Raw genomic sequence first — 18,182 nt, forward strand, 5'->3', positions numbered from 1 at the left:
ACCGCCCCGAGACCGCCCCGGCTCCTCCGAGCGCTTCCGGGTGCGCGGCGGGGCCGTGTCCGGCTGTGCCCACGCTGTCCCCCCGCTGTCCCCGCGGTTCCCCCGCGGTTCCCCCGCGGCCCGGGCCGTGGCGATGGATTTCTCGCGGTTCCTGTCGGACGAGTTCGAGGTGAAGGGCTGGGTGAACGCGGCGTTCCGCGCGGTGCAGCAGGAGGCCCCGGGCAAGGTGGACGCCCACGCCGCCACCCTGGTGATGAAGCTGCAGCTCTTCATCCAGGAGGTCAACAACGCCGTGGAAGGTGCGGGGGCTGGGCCGGGGGGGCTTTGCTGGCGTGGGGATGTGTCGGGCCGAGTCCCGTGCGGGTTTTGCGGCCCCGTTCAGCCCCGCTCGTGTGCTCCTGGGAGCTGTGTGTCCGGTACCCGAGTCCTCCTGGGAGCTGTGTGTCCGGTACCCGAGTCCTCCTGGGAGCTGTGTGTCCGGTACCCGAGTCCTCCTGGGAGCTGTGTGTCCGGTACCCGAGTCCTCCTGGGAGCTGTGTGTCCGGTACCCGAGTCCTCCTGGGATGCACAAGGGGTGATGACAGCGAGACCCGTGCGGGCCACCCGAGGGCGTGTTGGCGATCCAGGCCTGGCCTACCTTGTCAGGCCAGAGGGATCCTTACACCGATCCGGGGCCCGTGATTATCCACCAGCACATCTGTGCCAAGCGCTGACAAACAGCAGCCCCTGCCAGGGCTGCGTTAGATGGGATAATAAGGAAAACTTCTTCCCCGTAAGGTTTGTCCAGCCCTGGCACAGGCTGGAAGGGCAATTGTGGAGTCACCATCCCTGGAGGGATTTAAAAGCCTCCTGTACATTGGTACCTGGAGACGTGGGTTAGTGGTGGCCTTGGCAGTGCTGAGGGAACAGCACTGAACTGCTGGGGACACTTGGACTCTGGTCTCAGAGGGCTTTGTGATTCCATGGTAAAGTACTATAAAGTACTAAATATATAAACTTTAAAGGTACAGCTGAAGTTTTGTTGCTTGCTGTTTTGCTGTGTTGCCTTGTGTCGTTTTTTTCAAGTACTGAAGATTAAATAAGATTATTGAAAGACTTTCCCATTTCTGCAAGGGCTCTTAGCGCTCCTCACTGACTGCTCAGTGTTTCTGCAGAAACAAGCCATCAGGCTCTCCAGAACATGCCCAGAGTCCTCCGGGAACTGGAAGTCTTGAAACAGGAGGCAACATTCCTGAAGGAGCAGATGATCCTTGTTAAAGAAGATATAAAGAAGTTTGAAGAAGACACAGCCCAGTCGATGCAGGTCAGTTCTTATAGGTTAGATATTAGAAAAAGGTTCTTCCCCCGGGGGGTGTTTGGGCACTGAACAGGCCCAGCCAGGGCAGTCACAGCACCAAGGCTGACAGAGTTCAAAAAACCTTTGGACGATTCTCTCAGGCACAGGGTGTGACTCTTGGGGATGTGCGGGCTGAGGGTTGGACTCGATGGTTGTTGTGGGTCCCTTCCAACTTGGCATATTCTGTGAATCTGTGATAGTGTTTATCTGCAGCTTGTCAAATTTAAAATTTGTGGAAAGGTGGGTGTGACCCAGACCTATGCAATCTGCGTGTCCTGAGGAACAGCTGCTCAAGTGTCAGTTCAGAGCTACTGGTACCTGGCTGGGGACACTGCTTTCTGCCTGGGGTGCAGAGCATTTTCAGGCAAAGTGGATACTAAAAGTACAAGAGCAGAATTCAAACTAACCTAAACTAACCTTTTGTTGTTTGACTTTGCAAGTTCATTTTGCATCTCTTGCATCTCAAGTTCTTTCTGCCCATTTCTTCCTCCTTGTATCATAATCTTTTCATCAAATTTTGTTTTTTAAGTCCAAGACAAAAATAACTCTGCTGAAATAAGCATCCATGGCAGTCACCTCTTTTTTTTTTTTTTCAGTGGGCAACATTGTGTTGTTTTTTTCTTCAGGTCCTGGTAGAGATTGACCAAGTGAAGTCCAGGATGCAGTTGGCTGCCGAGTCACTTCAGGAAGCAGACAAATGGAGCACGTTAAGTGCAGACATTGAAGAGACTCTTAAAACACAAGTAAATACTGAATTATTCTGTTTGGTCTTTGTGCCTTCAGCCTTCCAGCGAACTGCGTTTAAAAGTAGGCTTTTGAAGTGACTCTCAAACGTTGCTGTTTGAAATATCATTATGAAACTGGTGCTGATGCTCTGAGGTCACCCTTGGTAACAGGCTGCCCTTGCTGCTGGCAGGATGTGTCCCTGATTTCAGCCAAGCTGACGAGCATGCAGAGCAGCCTGGCCATGCTGGTGGACACGCCGGATTACTCCGAGAAGTGTGTGCACCTGGAGGCACTGAAAAACCGGCTGGAGGCCATGGCCAGCCCTCAGATTGTTGCTGCTTTCAACTCCCAGTCTGTAGGTCAGTAATGCTTGGTGTCATTTACTATCAACATAGAGTATATTGTCTTCAAAACAGCGTTTGTGTGGGGAGTTGGTGTCCTGAAGGCTTCTGGTGCTGGGTCACAGGCTTTCCTGGTGGAGCAGATGCCCTGGAATGTTTTGTGCTCTGCAGCTGCCTGAGATGGAGGTGCTGAGGCAGGGCTGCCCTGCTGTTGTAGTTTAGTTCTGTCAGGGATGCTCTCCAGGTGGGAAGTGCTTCTCAGGTAAGCAGAAGGCCCCCTCTTCAAAACCTGTTTTTGTGTTACCATGGTGCTGCTGGGCATTTCTGTTACAGCTGGGTGGTGTCATCAGGAAGGAAATTTGTTTGGAAACCTTCTGACTCCTTGCTGCCTTATAAAAGTGGCTTTATAAACTCTGCTTAGAAAACTTGTCTTTTTGGACTGTTCTTTATACTCTTCCTTCCCTCTGCTCCTGTCAGCACTTCTGAAAAGTCCTTTTTCTGGTTGTTGGCTCTCAGCTGTGTGCACCTCAAGGTCCCAGGGGGATCTGGGGCTGTGGGGTACAAACCAGGCTATTTAGGAACGTGTGTCTCCGAGCTCTGTGCAGGAGCTCACTGTGCCATGGCTCAGTGTAAGGCACAGGGGGCAGTTTTAAGACAGGTGAAAGCAAACCTGAGGCCTTTGTCAGGAATGCTCCAGGTTTGTGAATAATGGCTTGTTTCTGGAAAACAACGATTTCCTTCTAGAAAATGCTCTGTCTTTGTCTGACTTAATATCAGGTACATGTGCTGGTTAAGAAGTTAATTTTAAGAAGTTAAATTCATTCCTCTTGTCTGCTGCCTGTTCTTGATTGAGGGTGGGCTTTAGGCAGTTTCTCTCCCGTTTGAGGAGATAAGCAAAGAAGAGGTGAAATGTAGCTTTCTGTGTAGGTCTTTTTGCATGCTCCCTTAGAGGAATTCTTGCTCAGACTGATGTCTCACCATCAGCTTTGAGGCTGATCCTGACTGCCTCTTGTTTTCTTTTGTGTAGATCAGGCAAGAACGTTTGTTAAAGTTTTCACTGAAGTTGATCGGATGCCCCAGCTTCTTGCTTATTATTATAAATGTCACAAGGTAAGTGTTTTGGTAATGTTTTACCATTTTATGAATAAATATTGGAATGCTTGCTGGGCTTTGACTGCAGAGGGAGCTGCTGCCCCACGGATCTCACCTTGGCTGTGGCAGGGAGGTGGCACCTCTTCCTTTTTGTGTTTCCTTCTCTTGCTGGCTCCGAACAGCTTGAGTTACTCCCCGTGTTTCAGGAGTAATTCTCTGTTCAGGTCCTTGTGTCTCTTTCTGCAGCAGACACGGGATATGTGTGTTCTGCTTGATTTCTCTGTGCCACATGGTTTTGCTTTGCTCTCTGTGGATGTGGCTATGTCAGCAGTAACTTCATTACTGCAACTTGCCATCTGCTGAGTTCTGTAAACTCTTTTCAGGTGAGATTAAAAGTTGGAATTCCAGACAGTTCTGTAGCCATAACATGAGCCTCAAATTTCTCACATGACTGTGACTTTTGAGGATTAAGTTCAAGGCTGGGGCTTGCCAAGTATTTCAACTATTATGTGGGGGTATCAGTTACAATCTCATTTTATGAGTAAAATACCAACGTTAATTAAATCTTTGAATCACTAAAAAGCCTCAAGCTTCATGCTGAAAGTCTTTTCCTTCTGTGGTGCTGAATTATACGTTACACTGAAATCTGGAGAGAGGAGCAAGGGTGGGCCTCGTGTTTTGGCAGAAGTGCTGTGCGTGGGGGGTGCTGGATTTGGAATAACAAAAGCAAGACCTGTGGCCTGTCCATTCTCCTCTCAGATGGTTCTTGTTCCCTGGCAGGTGCAGCTGGTGGCTGTGTGGCAGGAGCTTTGCCAGAGTGACCTGAGCTTGAATCGGCAGCTGACTGAGCTGTACGACACCCTGCTGGGGACCTGGCACTGCCAGCTCCAGTGGGCAGCACAGGTGCAGTGACAGGTTAACCTTGGGGCAGGGGTGGGAGAGGACAGGGCTGAGCACACTCTGAGTTCTCACAAAGCTCCAAATGGCTGCTCACACCGAGTAACACTCTGTGCCTTATCAGTGCACAGGGAGACAACCCACTCTCTGTTCCTTGTGCAGCCCTTGCAGACAGGATTTGAGGTCTGGTGTTCCAGCAGAGCAAGGTTGCTGTGTTATTGACATTAAAGCTGCTCTATCGCTTTCATCTGTATCTTAAGTTAAACCTAATTTGTTGGTGTTGCAAATGTGTTCTGTTGCAAGACATTTGAAATGCCTGAGTTGCTTTATCACTTGGCCTGGAGGAAGCCCTCAAGGTTGTGTTGGACTGATACATGTCGCTCTCTGTAAGATATCTGATGGCTTCTGCTGTCACCCCTTGGAGTCTGTGTGCTTGTTTTTCCTGACAAGAATAATGTAGGATCAAAAAAAGTTACTGTCCTTTAGTGAAGTGAAGAATTAAGTTCACATTGCTAAGCCTCTGAGAGTTTTTCATCCATGAAGGGTAAGAGATTCTTATCTTCGTGTCACGAAGCCGGTGTCAGTGCGAGGCCTGTGCTGCAGAGGAGCTCAGTGTTTCCTTGAAATGTGTTTTTTCTGCTTAATGATTCGATGTGACTTACAGGTCAGATGTCAGGTTACATTTTAGCAGATAGTTTTTGAACTGGGGATTGTGAGAAATGGCATGTGGGGGCAGAGTTTGTGTCACTCAGTCTCCTGTTTTGCTTCTGCTTTCTGAAAAACTCTTGGACCTTTTTGATGGTGATCTCGGCTTTCAAAGCAAATGAGCAGAACAGCTGATGAAAAACTCATAATAAAAGGCTGTAACACACTTTATGCCAGTGGAGTGGCTGATTCTCAGCTCATTACAGGCTTTCTAGCCTTTCAAATACTGACTTCTGCCCATTTGGTCAGTAATTTGGCTCATGATACAGTACTATTTCTTCATATATTACTGATACATGTTTGTTCCCAACACACCTGTGTAAACTGAGTGCTCTGTTTCAAATACCTTTTTCTGCCAGGTGGTTTTTGAATCACTGTAGTGCCTGTGTTCTGCTGAATTCAGTTTTTGACCTGTGCCTATTTCCTAGTTTCTTGGTGGCTGTACTCAAAGCACAATGGTACACAGGTATTGTCCTAGTCTTTTGTCATCAGTCTGTCCTGTATGCTATGTCAGTGGGGTTCTTGTAGCCTTAGCAGACCTCTTTGGGGTTTTTTGCCCAGGCAGGTTTCTCATGTTGGGGAGCTGTCTGCTGCTGCCTCCGCTCTGTGTTCCTCTCAGGTAATGTGCTTTTACCACTGCTGCCACAGGTTTTCAAGAATCCCCATGAAATTGTGACTGTTCTGTTGATCCAAACTCTGGGAGCACTGGTGCCTTCCATCCCTGTGTGCCTCAGCACTGCCATGGAGAGGGCAGGCCAGGACACCAAGCTGTGCCAGCTGCTGGAGCTGCACGATGCCACTGTCCACTTCGCCAAGGGGCTGGAGCTGGCCATGCTGCCAAACCTGAGTAAGGCTCTGGCACTGAATTCTATCATTCTGTTCTGTCCCTTTGTAGAGTCCCACTGTGGGATTTTGTTTAGTTTTAGGTGGAGGGAGGAATTATTTCTTCTACAGCACTGCCCAGTTGGGTGGCAGTTCCCCCTTTGTGTGTGTGTGTGTGTATCTTACACTGAAGCTGTTGACACAACAGTCAGTTTTCTGAAGCAGCCCTGTCCTGGCTGGCTCTGCAGGGTAAATAGTATTTAGCACTTCTCCTTTTATGAGCTTTACTGTTTCTTATGTCTCACTGATGAGGAAATGTCTCCAGGGAGGCAGCGAGACCCATTGTGAGAGATCACAAAGCAGAAAAGTTGAGGAGTTTCCTGGAACTGTCACACCTCACTAAACAAGAGAAAACTTGCTTGAAGGCTGCATCCATTGGATGCTTGTATTTGATTTTGGAGGCTTTTTGTTAGTAGTTTATTCCCAGCAGCATCCTCGGTGTTTGGTTCCAAATCTGCCCTGGGTTCTCCTCTCCCTGGGATGTTTGTCATCTCATTTTGGTCATGACTTGCTGAGTAATTCCCACAAACCACACAGCAGTGAGGTGCTGTGTTTGCAAAGGTTTATGCCTGACTTGACCTGTTGGATATTTATAGTCCTTTATGAATCTGGTGAGGCCCCTTCAAAGGCTGGCTATGGGAAAATCCAAAATTAAAGCTAATGGAGCTTTCCTAATGCTGTACTTCCTGTGTTTGGTTCCTCATAACATTGTCTTGAGCTGTTTAAACCCAGATTCTTGCTTGATCCTGTAAATTATGATTGCTGGGCAATGTCAGGGAGTGTAACTGGCGCTGTTTGTTGTCTGTGTGGTTGTGTACTCATCAGCCATTTTCTAGCTTAATTTGTGGGTCACTATAGAAATCATTAAGAAGGACCTGGAAAAATGATGCCAGATTCTGTAAGATGATGGAATAGGGAGACAGTTGCTGAACTGCTATCTGAGCATGTTTAAAAAATAAAAGCCTAAAGCCTTTATTTCCATCTCTTTTGCTCTGGGGTAAGATGTTTGGGAAGAGAAGTATCTCAGGAATGGACAGGCCAGGTGACTCAGCTGAGCAGAGTCAAACCTGTTCCTGTGTGTGGATGTGAGGGGAGAGTTCAGCTGTGATTCATAGGGTAATTCAGGTTGGAAGGGAACTTGGGAGATGATTTTGCCCAATGCCCTGCTCCAAGCAGGATCTGCTGTGAAGTCAAACCATTGAATATTGTCAGTCTGGTCTTGAAAATATCCAAGCACGGAGACAGCATTGGCTTTGGACAACCTACTCCCTTGCTTTCCTGTCCTTAGGGTGTAAAAGTCTTCTCTGATATCCAGGATTCAAAGTAATTGTGATTTACTGCTGTTTTGAGTTTGGCAAAGCTTCATGAGAACAGCTGGTGTCCAGTTCTGATGTAGAAATAATCATTCAGCCCTGGTTTGTGTTTGGGTTTGCAGCACCCTGCTCAAGCATGGGAGTGAGATCCTGAGTTTGTGGTTGATGGACACTGTAGCAATAGTGCTGAGTGGGTTGAATTAGTGTCAGTCATTTTAAGTGTGAAGCATTTCTGTTAAATGAGGATTACCCCTGTTTGATGCTGTGAGAGAAGTGGTTTCAGTTCTCCAATGGTTTCAATTCTTCTGCTGTAGGTTGGAATGTGTGATAGATTTTTGTCACCCAGGCTGTTTTGGAGCAGTGAGTGATAATTTTCTTGAAGCACTTGTTGAGGTAGAACATCTTGGTTTTAGGAAGCAGGTGGAGATAATAACCTTGTTTTTTAAAAAATAAAAACCCAATCTGCGTAGTTGAGATTGAAGCTGTTGGGCAGCATTCCAAGCCTGTGCAGGAAGCATGCTCTGATGGAAGAACTGCTGCAGGTAGCTTGAAACGAGTTTTTTAGCGGCATGTTCATCTCTTTGTAGACTAAACTTTGTCTGGTTCTTTGTAGAGGAGCAGAACCTGGTGAAAGTGATGGAGCTGGTGGAAGCAGTGTATGGTCCGTACAAGCCCTACCAACTTGAGTATGGAGACTTGGAAGAAGAGAATCTCCTCATCCAGATCAGTGCAGTGCCCTTGGTAATGTACCAGCCTTTGCTCAGCTGCACAGGGAGAGGCTACAGCTTCCACTAAATACAGGGGTCTTTGTCATGGTTACTGCTTTCTTTCCTCCTCTCATTTTTTGTAATATTTCCTCCTTGCATTATATTTTTTACTGCTAAGTAGATTTGTTTAAGAAATAAAGATAATTTCAGCGGCACTGTCAGGTCAGCTCCTTTCCTCTCCTGCAGCAGTAACAGGCCCTGTGTGGATCTGCCTTTACCAGGATAACACTTAACCAAGAGCCTCCTCCAGGTTTGACTGAATTTATCAAGGACAGGGCCCAGAGAAGGCAAATCCTTTTCGTAGAAGATTCTGTTGTTGGCAGAACTGGTTTTTTTTGAAGACCTGGTTTGGCAGCCCAGCTGTTATGACAGTCCATGTGCAGGAGGGTGGAAGCACCAGCAGGGTTCTGCCTTAGGAGTTTGACAGGACTGGAGGATACCAGAGAACGCTGTGTTACACAAGGTGTCTTTTCTCTAATGCCTGCAAGAAGGGTCAGGCTCAGCTTTGTTGTTGTTGTTGTTGTTTAGGAGCACTGGGAAGTAATTGACTGTGTCCAGGAGCTGAACCACTCAGTCAACAAACTCTTCATGCTGGCCTCTGGAGCCATCGACAACTGCGTCAAGCTCACGGATGGCCTGGGAGTGTGTGGGCTCCTGAAGGCCCTCAAGGCCCTGTTTGCAAAGTAAGGTGCTTTTAGGTACTGCTGCATTTATCCTGAGGGAGTAGTGAGTGTTCAGTTTGTGGCCAAGGACTTTGTGGTTTATGGAAAATGGCTGAGAGCAGATGTCTCTCACTGTACTATGAATCATCGATATCTTTCTCGCTCCATTTGGGCAGGGGCTGCTTCATAGGGGAAAATGGAAGCTTTTTATGGCTAAATTAAAGACTTCTCAGCTGTCTTCTATTCTGTTTGGGCTAAGTTTTCATTTTTAATAAATACTTCTGCAGGGGAAATTGCTTCCCAAAAGAGAATAAGATGAAAACAAAATAGGGTGATGAAAGTAGATCTGAGTAGGTTTCTCTGGGGAAATAGGTCCGGAGGTTGGACTCAATGATCTTGGAGGTCTTTCCTGACCTTAGTGAATCTGTGGTTCTCTGAATACACACTCAATGGGACAAGTGACCTCTCATTCAGGATCTGCCTGTAAGTGTTGAGATATCCCAGGGAGTGAGGTTCACTGTAAGTTCTTGTCCTTAAGTATCACTTTCATATTCCCATACTGATTAACTCCTTATTCCTTCATAATACTGAAAGGGTTGCTCACAAGGTATGAATCGGCTGTTACTGCCCTGTGGGAAGGGGGAAGAGGAAAGCACAAGTCTGATCTCACCTTCTTTATAGGCAATTACAGAGCAATGTGCATGCCTCCAGCTTGTGGGCACTATTAAAAAAGAAAAGGGGGGTGTGTAGAAAACAAAATGTTCTTTTTTTTATCCGTGTTCTCATCTGGGGAGTAGCTGAGAAAACAAATTCATGAGATTGTTGTCACCATGTTCCTGGAGTAAGGGCCAAGTGATGTTGGAGTAGCAGGAGCCTCATAAACTTTTCCTGGTCTTTCCTAGGAGATATTGTCAGTGTAACGGTAACAAAAATACCTTACTCTCTCCTCCTCTCAGGAGAGGAGAGCTGGTAATCCACATGTAGCAAATGGAGGCAGCCTCGCAGTGTCTGTTGCTCCTGTTGTCTTCTGGTGTAGGCTCAAGTGGGCTGTGGCTGATCAGTTCTTCACATTCACCTGTTTGGACTGGAACCAGTGTCCCTTTTTACTCCTTTTAATATTTCTGTTCTTATAAGACCCTTGTAGAGGACTGACTGAGCAAATCACAGAATGTGCCATTGTGCTATTCTCCAACCAGTTCTCTTACCCTGATGCTTCTCTCTGCTCCATTTCTCACTGCAGGTATACATCTGACTTCACAAATACACTGCAGTCTATACGAAAGAAATGTAAACTGGATGATGTCCTGTCAGATTCCCTGTTCCAGGAGGACTGGACTGCATTCCAAAACTCTGTCCGGTACAGGGGATTTTATTTTTGCCTGGCTCAGAGCTGATTTTTGTACCAAAGCTGAAAGGGAATCACTTGGGGTTGGTTTACACACAAGTTTCCAGTGCACAACACAGGGCTGAGCTCACTGTGCTGCGTTGCTGCTGAGAGCACCAGTGTCAGTGATGGGTTTCAGGTTGCTCCTGGCACAGGGAGGGCTGGGGGGCTGCCCACCCTGCCTGGAGCAAGGCTGCATCTCATATCACTTGTAATATCAACAGCTCTTAGAATTTTTCCCGGTGACACTGAGCTGACCTTCACCATGATGGCAAGAAGCGGCACGTGGATGAGATCACTGGGAAAAAAGATCCAGTGTGTTATCAAATGGATGCAGAATTAATCACCACATTGACTCTTGGCATATGTGTGGGCTGTGGTTTGGTTATTGCACCTCACAATTACTTGACCTCTGTCTGAGATGGGTACTCGGGGGGAGCCTGGAATTATCTGCCTCCAGTCTCATGTGTTTTCGTCCTATTCTTTCCCAGGGTAATTACCACTTGTGGTGAACTCCTTCATCAGTGTGGAGACTTTGAGCAGCAGCTGGCCAACAGGTGAGCGCTGCTGACCTTAATTCATGAGCTGTCAAGGTAGGAAACAAGTTAAAGAAAACAAACCCCAAGGTGCTTTGGTTGCGTAGACCATGGAGGGGAAACAGCCACTGTGATTCCCCCACTGCCCCTCCCCATCCTTCATCATGTCAGAGATGGGACACAGACTGTTCCATTCAGTCGTGTGCCCTGAGACAGTCCCAAAAATCCCTTTCCTGGGATCCCTGGCTGGCTACCAATGGGCCAGATTGGGGTCAGGAAGGAATTTTCCACCAGATCAAATTGGCAAGATTTGCACCCTTGTGACAAGGGGCATGAATCATGTGCTGAAATGGGTTTAGGTGTGCCTTAACTGATGGATTGATTCCCTGTAACCTGAGGAGTGTCAGGCACAGGCAGCACGTAGATCTTTTGTTACTGCTTGTTGTAAGCAGTGCTCAGCCTGTTGTACCTCAAAATGCTTGGATGTGACTCGAGTGCCTGCGCTCTGCACAGCACAGCCTGCAGTGTAGGGTGGGCTGGGCCTGGGCCCCATTGCCCAGCTCTTCTGAGAGCACAATCCTCTCTCCTTTGTCTCCATATTTCTGCAGTTTTTGAGCTGCACACTAGACATGAGGGTTGGCTGTAATTAGTGTCTCCACCAGTGAGAACTCTCCCTTGAAGGCACACAGAGGCAGTGCTGGTCCTTGGGCCAGCGTGAGGACTGGAACACTGAGTTCAGAGGATTCTGCTGGTGACTTTTATGTACTTGTTTTCAGGATTTTATCAACTGCTGGGAAGTATCTCTCAGACTCCTACAGCCCATGTAGTTTTTCTGGCTTTCAGGACACCGGTTCTGCAGAAAAGAAGAGCTCCATAAAGAATCCCTGGCAGGAATACAATTATCTGTTGAAGGAGAATCCCTCTGAGTATGCCAGTCTTATGGAAACGCTTTACACTCTGAAGGTAGCTCTGGTACCTCTATCACAGTGTGCTCTTGGGCCCACGTTTGGTAGATGAGAGCTGGATTCCCCCCCAGCCTAATGACTTTTCATCCTGGACTGCAGCCTTTCCATGGGCTGCATTCCAAGTCTTCCACAGAGACACTGATCTGTGGAGAGATGAAGTGTCCAAAACCAAGAAGTCTGGACTTGTTCCATCTCTCCTCAGATCGTGGCTGTGTTTTGTGAACATGCCCTTATCAGCTCAGGTGACAGAGATTTTATCACAGTGAGCATTGGGAAGGTTGTGTTGGAGCCGTCTCAAATTCTGAAGCCCACACACCAGCTTCCCGAGGCTTTCTCTGCCACTTGCACCCTACTGCCATGTCCAGTCTGAAACAGAATTCTGCAGGATTGGTCTTGCATGGATCTGTGAACAGGGTAGAATGACTCTAGTTATCTTCTTGTGGATCTAACTTATGTTTGCCATCGTTGGTCATATGAAGTAATGAATTCAAGGTTATGAGTCTTTTATTTCCTCAAAGTGTTTTGATTTCTTTTACACTTGATTTACTTGCAACTTCTGCAGTTCTGCCTTCAGTGTTACGTTTGTGTAAACCTTAGCTAAACAGTCCAGTTCCACGGGTACTCTTCCTCTTCACGTAGACCTCACTGAATGCTGGTTCTTTGCATACAATTCAGGGAGCAGTGGCAGTTTCTGTCTTGAATAACTGCTTGGAATAGGTCCTTCCAAAGGAAACAGGCTGTGCCATCTCAGAGGAAAGCTCTGCTGCATTAGGATGGCCTCATAAAACCTCTGTAATGTTAACGCAGCTCCTCTGTGGTCACTTTAACGACTTCTGTATGTAAATACTTTTGTGTCTCTGTGTGTCAGGAGAAAGGTACCAGTAACCACAACCTGCTGTCATCGTCACGAGCCGCCCTGAGCCGCCTCAACCAGCTGGCACATCACCTGGCCTTCGACTCCGTGTTCCTCCGAATCAAACAGCAGCTGCTGCTGGTGCCCAAGATGGAGGTGAGCAGTGGGGGCCTCGAGCGGAGCTCAGCAGGCAGGATTTACCTGTGGGATCCCTTGGGTCCGTGTTGCTTTCCTTTCTCCTCTTCAGAACAGTTTCCTCTGGTGTCCCATTTCTCCCATAAGCTGCAGGCAGTGGAACAATTTCCCTTCCCTCCCCCACGGCCTTTGCAGCTCACGGATGTTTGCAGGCTCTGGTGTTTGTTTGAGGTGTTGCTTTTCTAACTGTGTGAGCGTGTGTTTCCCACAGGGAGCTGGATGGGAAGGGTGGTTGTTTTGAGCCTGAGGGACAACACAGGAAACAGTTTTCTCACCATCTGTGTTCTTTCTAGAATTCCTTTGGGCAGTCAGTTCATGTTGCTGGGTGACCCCTTCCTAAAATACTGACAGGATTCATGCTCCAGGAAATCATTGATTCATCCTGCATTTTCTGCTTTACAGGGCTGGAGTTCTGGTGGCATTGGTGAGACTCTGACAGAGGACCTGCCAAACTTCAGTCTGACCCCTCTGGAATATATCAGCAATGTAAGAGAACTGAACTGACTTCCTGCTCTAGAAAACAAATTGCCAGGAGCGCTCCAGAGAGTAAAGACTTGCTTGGACTTGCAGTTCTCTGTACAGGTCTTTCTTGCCATGAGTGTTTCAGTGACTGCTTGTCTGACCTTGTGAAAAACTATTTCTTGTACCAAGTGTAATGATGCGCAGGAGCCAATTTGTAGGTGAGTGAGTGGCTGTCAGGCTAAGCTCTCTGCTTTCATGTGTGCTCCACTGCAGGTGACTTTTTTTCTCTAGTAAAGGTCTTGCCTTACATTTGTTCAGTGACTCAGCTCTTGGTGCTTTTGTTCTAGATTGGGCAATACATTATGTCGCTTCCTCTGCACCTCGAGCCATTTGTCACTCAGGAGGATTCTGCTTTGGAACTGGCATTACATGCTGGAAAACTGCCGTACCCCCCAGAGCAAGGTAAGGTGAGACCAAAGGCTTGGAGTGTCTGGGGAAAGCTTTCCCATCCTGACATTACACAGATGTGATGTGTGGTTTGTAAACTACTCCTGGGAGAGGATCCTGCCAAGTGTGCCAGTCTGTGCCCTGATCCCAGCTGATCATCGTGTGCCCTTTGGAAATGACTTACCTGGAGAGTAACCAAGGGAAGGGAAGTGTTTTGGGTTTGGAGCTCACTGTCAGTGCTGTACAGTACAGGGAGGATACATAACTGCTTCGATTGCTCTAAAACCAGCTGATAAACTCTGACTCCCTCAATGTCCTGTGGAAAGGACAGTTGTTATTCACAGTTGTGGTTCTGTTTTGCACAAACCCAGCGGAGGCGGGCGGGTGTGTGCTGGCAGCTAACGGGAGTTGTCCGTGCAGGAGACGAGGTGCCCGAGCTGGATAACATGGCTGATTACTGGCTGGGCTCCATCGCCAGAGCCACGATGCAGACGTACTGCGAGGTCATCCTGCAGATCCCGCAGCTCACGCCGCACTCCACCAAGCAGCTGGGCACGGACATCGGTGAGCAGGGGGCCCCGAGCCCCGCTGGTGTCACACACAGGTGCTCTGGCACCACACTGGGCTGAGGGGACTGTGCTGCAGGTTTCTGCTCTAACCATGGGCACGTCGGTCCCCGGCACGGGGAGGGCTCGCAGCTTGTCTCTTGCAGTGTTTTCTGTCACACCCCTCTGGGAGGGAAGGGGGATTTTCCGGTGGGTGCTCCTGCTGCTTCACTGCTTTGTCTGTCTGACTGTGGAAGTCCACGTCCTTCTGCACAGAGATTCCCCTGCAGGCCAGCCTTGGCAAGGAAGATCTGTATAGGATATTTTCCAGTGAGGCCCTGGTCTTCCCCTTCTCAGAGTGCCATGTTCTGCCAGTATGTGCCAGAAGGGGGTACACAGCCCGTGCCAAGTCTGTTGAGGCTGCTCCACTGGATTGCAGAGAAGGCACTGATTGATTTCTTCCATCCCCTTGATAACTGAAGTAGGGACGATCAGCTAAAGGCCTTGTAGAAGTAACTGTGGAGCACTTGAGCAGCATCCTTTTTTACTAACCCTACAGATCAGCTCTCCTGCCATGGCTGGCACTGCCCTGCTGCTCTGAGGGTGCTGCAGGCTAAAGTTACTTGGAACCTCAAGAGATTTTGAGCAGCAAAATTGGAGAGAGTTGGCACAGGCTCATCTCTGCCTTCTTCCGTACCACACAGAGTGACTGAAAGAGGGCTGGCAGAGGCTGCTGGGGAGGCCTTTGTGCAGGATGTGGAGGAGATGGGCTTTTCTTATCCAAGGCTGCTGAAAGGGCCACCAAGGAATCACTACAGCTATTGTAAATGCCAGTTAGTCTTTTCCTGTTGTAAATCAGGGATGCTGACTTCCCCCTGGCCAAGCCCAAAAATGAGGATACAGCCGGTATCTGCTCCTCAGCTCTCCAGAAGGTGTGCTTGGACATCAGTGAACTTAGCCTGAATCTTTTTTTTTTTTTTTTCTGGCACTGCTTCAAAACAAGCAAGTGGATGAGAGGCTGGCTGCTTAGCATTCTCCCTGCCATCCTCAGTTCCCCAGCTGCCTGTAAATCAGTGAGCTGGAACTGCCTCCTGCCTCCACAGACACTCACCTCGGCAGAGCTGCCCAGCTTCGGTGCCACCTCTTCGCCTTTGGCAGGGGGACTCTGATCCTCTTCCCATGACTGACCATCCCAAGGGTGTTGTGTGCAGGTACTGAAACACAGCAGAACGTGTCCCAGTCCCCTGCACAGAAGGGGCAGTGTCTGAACTCGTGCACAGGCAGCCAGAAACACCTCCCAGGCAGTGCCGTCAGACTCCAGCCTGTGCTGCTGCTGCCTGTGGGCGGGAGCTCTCGGTGACAGGATCCCCAGCGTCGTGGGGAACGAGGATATATTTCATTTCACTGTCTGTTACCTGTTAAATACACGCTTTTCCTTAATCCTGCAGATTACCTGATCAACGTGATGGATGCCCTCGGCCTGCAGCCCTCGCGGACGCTGCAGAGCATGGTGACCCTGCTGAAGGCCAGGCCGGAGGAGTTCCGCCAGGCTGCCAAGAGCCTGCCCCGCCGCCTGGCCGGCAGCATCGCTGCCATGAGGGGCCTGGAGGGATAGCTGTGCCCTCCCTCCTGCGAGCCCCTGCTCGAGGGCTCACCTCTTCAGACTGGTTTTTATTTCTGAAAATACCGCTGGAGAACAGGGGAGTTTATTTCAGACAACTGTTAATCAATGCCTTGGTCTAGGAAAAGCTCGTTCCATTTTTCCATCTTTAGAAATAAGGAAAGATGTCCTACAGCCAGATTTACCAAAAACTCTCTGAATGACTCTGAGTAGACTGAGCAGTGCTGGAAGTGTTCTGCCATATGCTGCAGAGTTTGTGCTTTGTGATGGCTTTTTCAGAGAATTTAAGCTGTTGTATCTGGAATGATGGGGCGGGTGCAGCACAGAGAGGCTGCCTGGGAGCTCTTCTGCCTGCAGGCACTGGCCATTGCCCAGGGCTGTTGTTATTACAAAGCCAAGAAGAGTCTCTTCAGTTGGTAGATGAGGCTTGATCAAGCTTGACCCTGAGAATAAAACCAGCTTTGCAGATTGTTCTTGGTGTCCTTTCTACTGAAAGGTATGAAGTTTGTAAGGAATTTAAGGAAAGTGGTGTTTTCCTGTAGAATTTATTAATGTTTCTTATATAGATGCGTATAAAACATCTCATCTAGCCTCGGTGTGCTCTCTTAGGAAACAAATGAACACAGAGAAGTCCCAAGATTGCAATGCCAGCCGAGTCTCCAGTGCCTGCACTGTTGTGCAGCAGGAAACCCCTTTGCTGAGCTGGGCTCTGCTCTGCCGTGGGTCAGGCTGGGGAAAGCCCAGCTGGAACAGAGCTGGAGCCGAGCACCTGAGCCACTTCCCACTTTTATGAGTTGTCAGACGCCTCCATAAACCAGCAGTGACTGGAATGGTGAGCTGTCCCTGTTCTGCAGAGAACATTCTGTTCCATTTACCCTTGATTTGAGGAGGGTGAATCTCGCCAGCCATGCCTCTCCCACCCTTCCCCTGCCCCATCACTGCCAGGGAGGGTTTCTGGGGCTGTTCCTTGCCTGCTGCTGTTGCCTCTCACAGGACAGGTGGCCCAGGGCAGGCACTTGGCTGGGGATGAAGGTGTGAGGAGCTGAAGGAGCAGCCTGGGACCTGCTGCCCATCCCAGGGTCCTGTTGTCTGTTGGTGAGAATGCAGGAGGAGATGCCCAGGTTCTTGCTCTCAGCATTCCCCATGTTTTAAGCAAAGTGCTCTGTTGAGTTTTTTGGAGGGAGTGCTGGTTTTTGTCAAGGATGACACTGTGTACACCAAGCACTGAATCAGGAGGGGAGAGTGTTGGGTCCTTGTTCCCCACTCAACTGCGATGTCAGATCTAGTACCATCACACTGGCATCCTTTGGCAAAGGAGGCTGTGCTGCAGGTTTGTGGGGGAGGCAGGGAAACAACCCTTTAGGGAGACAGAAAGCTGGATTCCTCTGTCTTCACAAGTGTCCTCACTGCCTTGTGTGCCCTGTCACCACTCGGGTTGGTTTGGGTGCTCGCTGAGCTCACGCTGTACCTGGGTCAGGTGGCTCATCCAGAGCAGTGTGTCTGGGGGCTGTTCATCCTTCTCCCTTTAACTGAGAACCAGCTGTGGAAGGAAGGGCTGGGGCAGTGTTTGGACGTGTTAAGGAGGTGCTCCCTGAACCTGGATTTGGTGAGTGTTGAACACAGGATTCCCGTGTGGGGCAGCATCAACCATGCTGGTGGCGCCTCAGCTGTCAGATCATACCCCAGTTCCTCTGTCCTGCTGGTGGTGGTCGTTAGCAACTGGACCCACCACTTGCAGTGCTGCTGGGGAAGCTGGAGGGACCCAGGGCCTGCTGTGCCCCAGAGCACCCTGTGCTCGGGGAGCTTCCCCTGCAGGAGGATCAGGGACCCCTCTGGCCGTGGCCACCCCGCGCTGGGCGCTGTGCCCAGAACATCGCGTTCTCGGCGCGTGATTGAGCCACATGATCCTGTTTCCTCTTGAACTTTTGCTGAAGTACTTCAGTAAGGCAGATCTTGGTGGGTCATGATGGGCTCCTGGGAGAGCTGGAGGCTGGGACTGGCCGTGGGCTGGGTGAGCTTGCTGCCCACTCAGCCCAGCCCCATGGGGACCACCAGAGCTCCCAGTGCCCTCACCTTGGGGCAAGCACAGTACGTTCCCCTCCTTGCAAACTGCTGCCATGAGCCTCTTGCCAGCACTGGACTGCCCCTGCTGCCAGCAGGGAAGTTAAAGGCAACTTTTAAATTGTTTTTTTTTATTGGAAAAGTGGTACTGTTAAACAGGCTGGCACTTCCTCCCCACCCCTGAATCTTTATGGAGTCTATCCTTGGCACACACTAACAGCTGTTCCCACCTGTGCCACGAGTGGCACAAACCCTGGGCAGCAACGCAATGGGGCACCTGCAAGCTCTAGCAGTGAGGGAATGGTTCAGCTTTCGCTGTTTCCATTGTAGTTATCTGGGGATGGAAATACTGGGACCTCAGAGGTCAAAAGTAGCTTTGGTCCCGTGCCAAG

General features: G+C 49.2%; 1 protein-coding gene across 2 annotated transcripts; it reads left to right on the forward strand.

The window, feature by feature from the left end:
* The first annotated feature begins 68 nt into the window (after nt 1–68).
* COG7 (component of oligomeric golgi complex 7) lies at nt 69–15,791 on the forward strand. 2 transcript variants are annotated; one of them, XM_027891949.1, is made up of 17 exons: nt 69–299; nt 1,155–1,303; nt 1,963–2,079; nt 2,253–2,421; nt 3,431–3,513; nt 4,276–4,398; nt 5,746–5,944; nt 7,906–8,033; nt 8,588–8,742; nt 9,962–10,078; nt 10,597–10,662; nt 11,418–11,604; nt 12,475–12,615; nt 13,057–13,140; nt 13,464–13,578; nt 13,984–14,127; nt 15,557–15,791. In XM_027891949.1, the coding sequence occupies exons 1-17, from the start codon at nt 134–136 to the stop codon at nt 15,721–15,723; spliced, it is 2,310 nt and encodes a 769-aa protein (XP_027747750.1). In that variant the 5' UTR covers nt 69–133; the 3' UTR covers nt 15,724–15,791. The 2 variants fall into 2 exon arrangements, 1 of the variants encoding a protein (XP_027747750.1); XR_003572121.1 differs by lacking the exons at nt 13,984–14,127; nt 15,557–15,791 and adding an exon at nt 13,225–13,334 and having other exon boundaries at nt 13,464–13,577.
* Nucleotides 15,792–18,182: the final 2,391 nt, after the last annotated feature.

Source organism: Empidonax traillii, unplaced genomic scaffold (assembly GCF_003031625.1).
Source record: "Empidonax traillii isolate 1590-97213 ecotype Southwest subspecies unplaced genomic scaffold, ASM303162v1 scaffold335:size599443, whole genome shotgun sequence".
NCBI classification, from domain to species: domain Eukaryota; kingdom Metazoa; phylum Chordata; class Aves; order Passeriformes; family Tyrannidae; genus Empidonax; species Empidonax traillii.